The sequence below is a fragment of the Physcomitrium patens genome, chromosome 25 (genome assembly GCF_059467195.1).
Source record: "Physcomitrium patens ecotype Gransden chromosome 25, ASM5946719v1, whole genome shotgun sequence".
In the NCBI taxonomy this organism is placed as follows: Eukaryota; Viridiplantae; Streptophyta; class Bryopsida; order Funariales; family Funariaceae; genus Physcomitrium; species Physcomitrium patens.
Genome location: NC_143434.1, coordinates 2,486,973 through 2,494,387, shown reverse-complemented (window position 1 = coordinate 2,494,387; position 7,415 = coordinate 2,486,973). Strand labels below are relative to the sequence as shown.

Genomic DNA, 7,415 nt, shown 5'->3' with positions numbered 1-7,415 from the left:
TGAAATTAAATAACAGGACTCTTGTTATTGTTATATAATTTGATAATTTGTGTGTTGATAATCTAATAAATAAAAGTCATACTTTTAATTGACATTTAAATAAGAAACCCACCAAACTATGTTAGGATCTCCATAGTTGATACATATACCAACTTCTAGTTAATCAAGAAAGAATATTATTTTTTACTTTTGAATTCATACTTCAAAATTGTTTTTCATCTCAATTGATTTTCACAAAACCGATATACAAACAAATATCTATCGAATAATGACAATGCCATAAATTACTACACATTCATTATTCTCTTTACCGGAACAGAAATTTGCATCGTATTTTACCTTCATATCAAAGTTATTAATGTGAGAAGTGGAAAGGAAGGAGGTCTGAAGGAAAATCAATTGCTGTACAAGTAAACAAATCTGGAAACATCCGAACAAATAGAATCCATTGTTGACTTATAAAGAATTGAATACATTCATACTCTCGAAGATCAAATAACTTCGTTCATTATCACTTCCATGACATAAATATCACATACAGTCACGCAATGTTGCTGAAAAATCAAAAGTTAGATAGAACAGTATCATGAAACATTGTTGTCTATGTTGGACAATTGTACTACACATATAGTTACATATTTGTCATGCAATGGGTAAGCCTTGACACTAGTCTCGGTAATGATCTTACCATCGACTGACGTTCAAAAAGTAATTATCAGATGTTTTTGGTATTTTACATTGATTACCAATACACTTAACTCCTCGAATTGCAAAGAAGATGTGACAAGCAAGATTTTTGTTGGATAATTCAAATTCTGGTCAGAGTAAGAGTTAAGGTTGAACTTCTAAGTCTCCGTCTTCTAGAGACATGCAAGCTTCAAATTGAAGATTGAGATGCCCTAAAAATGGTCAGACCCTGAACTTCTTTGTTTGCTAAATTAGAAAGCACTACATTGATGCCTTAACCCTTTCTTTGCAAGTTTAATGCTTGCTGGATAGGACCCACTATGCAAAATCTCTATTTGTTCATGAAGTTTTAGATGTCACTGAGCAATCTGCTTAGCAAGGTTCAAGCTGGTAAGCGTGACATCCTGTTGACGAGCCTTCATTGGTAAGCGACTGGAGAATTCTACAAGTAGAAATACCATCTGATCTACTGACCGTGCACACAACTGCCTATTTAAAAGTTAGTAACAGGAAGTAGACAGCAAGGAAACAGCTCAATTTGTCTCACGAGGTGGTAGTTGCTGGAACTTTGGTATCTTTAACAGTCTGCCCCGTTTGCAAAGAGACAGCAATCTTCTCTGGCTGGGAAGAAGGGGACTGCATACTGGTTCCTGCACCACCTCTCACACGAGCACCTGGTGTCCCAGTTAAAGTTTCCCCTCGCAGTGCTGCTGCATATCTATCTTCGGTATTCTCCTTCCGCTGGACTTCTTCCAAAAGCTGTCTTAATCTATCCTTGTTCACTTGTCCCACCATCTGCGCAAGATTGCCATAAATTGTTGTTGAGCACATTCACATCATAAATTGAAGAATATCGTGTTAGATTAAGGTTTAAGGTAGATTTTAGCAACGAGTGAGGTCCTCACCATGGAATCCGGCCTTGCTCGCCTCCGAAGCTCTTCATCCAGCGAAATTTGAGACATATTTGTCGTTCGCATAACTGCCTCTCCCAGCGCCCATGAGCCCATAAAACAAAGAGTAGTGAAAGCGAAGAAAAATCCCTTGTTGTATTTACTGTTCATAACGACCCATCTCCATGTCCCACTCTTTTCCCATAACCAAGACATACTGCTCAAAATAGGGGAAATGAGAAGCTGAATAACTGGCACTTCACAATTCGATGAGGTCAGAACCTCCAGCACTCTATATTTCCCTTTGAATTTGCATCTGCAAAACCCACAATCAAAGTTAGGTTACATAATGCAATGACAAGATGTTTTTAAAATTCTAATCGACGCAGGTAGAGGAAAGAAAAAAGAAACGTGCTGCAAAAGAGTCCAATGAATTTCAAATCGATTTTATATCAATTGAATCATAACTTCCTGCAGGAAAAAGATGACCAAGATGTCACGCAGCTCTAAGGATCTAAGACGAAGCAGCATTTTATTAGGGTTCGGCCACCTCGAGGCATGTCCGAAAGAGCTGATGTCCACCTATATTCTCAGATCATAAAAAGTTGTTTCCAGAGTAGTAACCAGCTTTAGCAAGTTACAGGAGAACTCTTAGTAATCTCATCGTCTACTCCTCTTCTACCATCAATCCTAGAAAAACAAATAGACCCAGGATCCCTTTTAAAAGCAAATCACCGGCCAATTGCTAACCAAATTAACATAAGTGAACTAGAATGTCGAAGTCATAGACATGGGAATCTAAAAAAGGTCGACCGCTGGCGGCACTCCTTTGACCCACAACTTAAACAAGGGCACCTAAGTGTCGCGCTACAACAATTCACAAAATCTCAAACTGCTCAGAGCTAAGTGCAGGACACGTATCGGATTTTGTCTTAACAAAGAATTAATGGATTATCGTAGCAGAGAGAGCGAATTTTAAACCTCCAACGTCTTTTCCAGAACACAGAACTCACTAGCACGTCACCGGCACACCGGAATACTCATCGTCAATTGCAACCCACAGACCTAAAAACAAATCAGCAGAAAATTTGTAAAGACGAAAGGATGCGATGATCACACAAGTAATGCAGAGACTATACAAAAGAGTTCATACCGCACTTGTATTGATTCACAATCAAACTCGAAAAATCTGGCCGCGAAACAATCCTGTAGAACTGGTAGAATGGTCTTGTCTTGGTTGAACTCGGTGCACGGTGACAAGACGGCGAAAAAGATTGCAGTTTCGTCACCACTGTAACGGGAAAACTCTTAGTCGGTTCCAGGATCGATGACTGGACATGGTTACCACAAAAAATCATAGGTAGGGCACCACCCTGCTCATCAACAGGGTAGCATCATAAACATCACCAGTTCTCGAATCCTTTCCAGCCGGAAGACCGCAGAACGTTATCCTAGTTCTCATCGCGAGTATATCATCCTCGAAATGGGTGGTTACAGAAAAGTGTTGGGGTTTGGACCCCAAAACCCAAGCGTCTGACAAGAGTTGAGGGTTTAAGGATGTGAGAAGGTTCTGGATTTGACCCTGATGTCCTGTTGTCATTCTCTGGAGTCTTCCTCTCCATCCTGGTTTTCATGTTTATGTGAAGTTAGCCGAGACCCTTTTATCATTAGTTCGCCTTATCCTCTGGAATTCCTCGGCACGGGAGTCAAACCAACTGTTTACGTCGCGGTGTTCTTGTAGTGTGGGTGCCTTGCGAGGTATTTTGTAATTCAGCTTGTTGCTGCTGCATTGTGGTGGAGGAATTGAGTAGGTTGCAGATTAAGGAGAGGGGCGTAGCTTCATGGCTGCCACCACCATGGCAATGGCCGGATCCGCTGCCACTTCTTCCCTGAGGGTGGCAGCTGAGAACAAGGCTGCATCCTCCTTGAGTTCCTCCGCTGCTTTTGGCCGTGTGAACTTTGGTGGCGTCGCGAAGTTGCAGAGGCAGCGGGTGGCGCATCGCTTGCCGGTCAAGGCTGCGAAGGAGCTTCATTTCAACAAGGATGGCTCCGCTATCAAGAGGATGCAGGTGGGTGCTTTTGTTGGGTCAGGACTGGGGTTTTGCGCATGTTGTGTCTGCATTGTTGCCCGCGTCTCGTGCAGTGGGTTTCGATCAAGGGAGTTTATGTCCGATGCAGTCACGATGCACTCAGCATCTTAATTCAACCCTAAAATGTTTCGGGTCTCCTCACTCTTGGTTGGAATGTTGTTTTGAGCAGGCTGGAGTTGACAAGCTTGCGGATCTAGTCGGTGTCACTTTGGGACCCAAGGGACGCAACGTCGTGCTTGAAAGTAAGTACGGGTCCCCCAAGATTGTGAACGACGGTGTCACCGTGGCCAAGGAGGTTAGTGGTGTCTCCCCTTACGTGAGGGTCGAGGTTCATGTGTTTCTGCTCCTTGGAAATCTCCTGAGAACCACGTGGCGAACTCAAGTAATGCACTTGCTTATGATGGGATTAGCTAGTTGAATTGACTATGGCGCTGAACTCAATGTAGGTCGAGCTCGAAGACCCAGTCGAGAATATTGGAGCCAAGTTGGTTAGGCAAGCTTCTGCCAAGACCAACGATTTGGCTGGTGATGGTACCACCACCTCTGTGGTTCTTGCTCAAGGGCTCATTGCCGAGGGTGTCAAGGTAGCTTCATCACCCGCCTGAATGTCTTCTTAATGTAGTATTTGCGATCTTTCAAAGTTACTCCTCAGTTGTTATCGCACTCGAATCGAATATTCGGCTCAATCTATGAAGTTGAGCTAATCTGGTCAACTTTCTTCACACGTAGGTTGTCGCTGCAGGAGCCAACCCAGTGCAAATCACCAGAGGCATTGACAAAACTGTCGTCGCTTTGGTTAAAGAGTTGAAGAAGATGTCTAAGGAGGTATATGGCGACGCTTCCCATTCTAAAGCAGTTCCCCGTCTTTTCGTGTAAATCACTTTAGTTCTTCTTTTGCATGTCTATTTTACAAGAGGGCTGTAAGTTATTTGAAGCTCCCTCTTTGGTCTCTTAGTTGACTTAAGTTGGTGGGACGAAATTACAGGTTGAAGACAGCGAATTGGCTGATGTCGCGGCGGTTAGTGCTGGCAACAATCCCGAGATTGGGCAAATGATTGCTGAGGCCATGAGCAAGGTGGGACGGAAGGGTGTTGTCACCCTTGAAGAAGGCAAGAGTGCTGAGAACAACTTGTATGTGGTTGAGGGGATGCAATTCGACAGAGGATACATTTCTCCCTACTTTGTGACTGATCCCGAGAAGATGGATGTTGAGTACGACAACTGCAGGGTATGTTTGTATCTTTAACCCTCTAGTTTTTTTTTTCGAAAATAGTATTTAATAACGTGATACTTCCACCTCTTTTCACGTAGAGCTGCCTAAGAGAACTGGTAGGCTGGTAAACCACTCTTTTAAAGCGTGCTTATTTTCGTTGTTTCGTATTTTTTTTTGTCTTACAGAAACATGAAAGAACGGTTTTGTGTCTGACGAGTCAGTAGCTTGCGGCATTCTCCACTAACTTGTGAAGCGCACTACTATGTTAATGATTGCTGAGATTTATCTTTGACTGAGTTCACTTGATGGTGGGACCCTGCAGCTTCTCTTGGTCGATAAGAAGATCACAACTGCCCGTGACATGATCGGAATTCTGGAGGAAACCATCCGTGGCGGATTCCCACTCTTGATCATTGCCGAGGATATTGAGCAGGAAGCCCTGTCTACGTTGGTAGTCAACAAATTGAGAGGTTCGCTCAAGGTTGCTGCCTTGAAGGCGCCTGGTTTCGGTGAAAGGAAGAGCCAGTACCTGGATGATATTGCTATCCTTACTAATGGCACCGTTGTTCGTGATGAGCTTGGTTTATCTCTTGACAAAGTTGGCACGGAAGTGTTGGGTACTGCCGCCAAGGTCGTCCTCACCAAGGACTCAACCACCATTGTTGGAGACGGTAGCACGCAAGATGCAGTGGAGAAGCGTGTGGCCCAAATTCGCAACCTTATCGAAATTGCTGAGCAAGAGTACGAGAAGGAGAAGCTGAATGAGAGAATTGCGAAGTTATCGGGAGGTGTCGCCATTATTCAGGTATATGTCTTCATTTGTTTCAATCATAATAAGAATCTGTTAGCTCCCTGTCGTGACAGCGTCCACTATATATTCTCAAATTGTTCCGTGTTGTGGTTTGCACAATGAAGGCCTCTCTTGACGTGGGACTTCCTGCGCAGGTCGGAGCTCAAACCGAGACAGAGTTGAAGGAGAAGAAGCTCCGTGTTGAGGATGCGCTAAATGCCACCAAGGCTGCTGTGGAGGAAGGCATCGTCGTGGGTGGAGGATGCACCTTATTGAGATTGGCTAGCCAAGTGGATGCTATCAAAGATACTCTGGACAACGATGAGCAGAAGGTGAGTAGTGATGGATTTCATGTAGTAACGACACAGAAGACCTTTTGTTGGGGGGGGGGGGGGATCAGTTGATTAATTCTGATCTCTACTGATTTTGATTGTGTTATTACGTTGGAAAGGTCTTTAATTATATGATGCCACTGTCACCCTGCCTCTCGACAGGTTGGTTCAGAAATTGTGAGGCGGGCTTTGAGTTACCCTTTGAAGTTGATCGCCAAAAATGCCGGTGTGAATGGAAGCGTCGTAGTTGAGAAGGTTAGTTCTTTCTGGATTTTGATTGTTCTGGACCTCGACGAGTTACTGTTCTTGGATTGTGTCTGAATTTTTCTCCCTTATGTGTGAAGCTTGATAATGAATCAGTTTATTCGTTTTTTGAAAATTAATTCAAAAATTGTTATTTGATTGACAGGTGTTGGCTAATGAAAACCCTGCCTTCGGTTACAACGCTGCCACAGGTGAGTATCAGGATCTTATGGCCGCTGGAATCATCGACCCTGCCAAGGTCGTTAGGTGCTGCTTAGAGCATGCCGCCTCAGTAGCCAAGATTTTCTTGACCTCCGATGTAGTAGTGACGGAAATCAAAGAACCAGAGCCTGTTCCAGCTGGCAACCCCATGGATGCATCAGGTGCGTCCATTGAATGAGCTACATCTGCTTTAATTTTCTGTCAAGTTTGTGCAGTATCTTACAAATATATGGCATTGCTCTAAAGTAACCTGATCTTTTGTTTGGACGATTGTAAATTTTTCTGTGTGTTGCTGCGAATGCTTTACAGACGATTTTTGTGTGGATTGATGCAGGCTATGGTTACTGAAGAATGAGATTACCTAATATTTTTGCGATGCTCGACCCTGTAGTACGGATTGTTTCTGTAGGAACGGGAATATTTAGGGTGGTGAGACTTGTTTAGGAGATGTTCGCCTCATCTTGCAGTGCAACTCTCAACATGAAGAGCAGCTTCCTAGGAAGACAATTAGAAGAAGAGTCCAATTTACCGGTGTGAGCTTCATTCAGAGACGCTACGCAACTGCTATGACACACGTAGATTTATAGAGGTATCTAAGGTTTCAATGCATGGTGGAAATTTACGAATCGAATTTTTCCACTCTAATCCTTTTCAAAGTGCTGGATTTTCGTCCATTGTTGTACATGTCTACCACTGCATCTGAGATCTGGAATAACAGTTAAGAAAATATGTTATTTGTTTACAGTGCTGTATCTAGGTTTAGTTTGTGCTTTCTTGCTCGCTTCAATCTCTTCACGGAAATAGTGAGATTTTTATTATTAGAAAAGTTCGGGATGCTGCGTTGCTCTCAATACTTCGAAATTGCTTGAAGGTTTCAACTACTGGACTTAAAATTTTGCATTTGACTGTACTTCTATCTGGGGGTTGTAACCTAACCTCTTTGAAGGG

General features: G+C 43.1%; 2 protein-coding genes across 4 annotated transcripts; one reads left to right on the top strand and one right to left on the bottom strand.

Moving 5' to 3' along the window:
- Positions 1–781: 781 nt before the first annotated feature.
- LOC112278349 (uncharacterized) lies at positions 782–2,970 on the bottom strand. Of its 3 annotated transcripts, none has more exons than XM_024511689.3 (3): positions 2,731–2,970; positions 1,593–1,893; positions 782–1,482 (listed from the first exon to the last, which is right to left on the bottom strand). In XM_024511689.3, exons 2-3 carry the CDS (start codon positions 1,791–1,793, stop codon positions 1,231–1,233), a joined length of 453 nt encoding a protein of 150 aa, XP_024367457.1. In that variant the 5' UTR covers positions 1,794–1,893; positions 2,731–2,970; the 3' UTR covers positions 782–1,230. The 3 variants fall into 3 exon arrangements, with proteins under 3 accessions (XP_024367457.1, XP_024367458.1, XP_024367459.1); XM_024511690.3 differs by having other exon boundaries at positions 2,559–2,737; XM_024511691.3 differs by lacking the exon at positions 2,731–2,970 and adding an exon at positions 2,128–2,244.
- Positions 2,971–3,255: 285 nt separating this feature from the next.
- On the top strand, positions 3,256–7,209 carry LOC112278348 (ruBisCO large subunit-binding protein subunit beta, chloroplastic). Its single transcript, XM_024511688.3, has 10 exons — positions 3,256–3,646; positions 3,837–3,962; positions 4,114–4,251; positions 4,397–4,492; positions 4,653–4,895; positions 5,203–5,685; positions 5,826–6,002; positions 6,165–6,257; positions 6,412–6,628; positions 6,802–7,209. The coding sequence occupies exons 1-10, from the start codon at positions 3,419–3,421 to the stop codon at positions 6,813–6,815; spliced, it is 1,815 nt and encodes a 604-aa protein (XP_024367456.1). The 5' UTR covers positions 3,256–3,418; the 3' UTR covers positions 6,816–7,209.
- The last annotated feature ends 206 nt before the right edge of the window (positions 7,210–7,415 follow it).

What these genes read in the sequence shown, in the direction of transcription:
- LOC112278348 (XM_024511688.3), top strand. Translation starts at nt 3,419, where the DNA reads ATGGCTGCCACCACCATGGCAATGGCCGGATCCGCTGCCACTTCTTCC. An exon ending in GTGTCACCGTGGCCAAGGAG is followed by an intron (nt 3,963 to 4,113) that starts GTTAGTGGTGTC and finishes AACTCAATGTAG; the next exon opens with GTCGAGCTCGAAGACCCAGT. An exon ending in TTGAGTACGACAACTGCAGG is followed by an intron (nt 4,896 to 5,202) that starts GTATGTTTGTAT and finishes GGGACCCTGCAG; the next exon opens with CTTCTCTTGGTCGATAAGAA.
- LOC112278349 (XM_024511689.3), bottom strand. Translation starts at nt 1,793, where the DNA reads ATGTCTTGGTTATGGGAAAAGAGTGGGACATGGAGATGGGTCGTTATG. An exon ending in GAGCAAGGCCGGATTCCATG is followed by an intron (nt 1,483 to 1,592) that starts GTGAGGACCTCA and finishes AATCTTGCGCAG; the next exon opens with ATGGTGGGACAAGTGAACAA.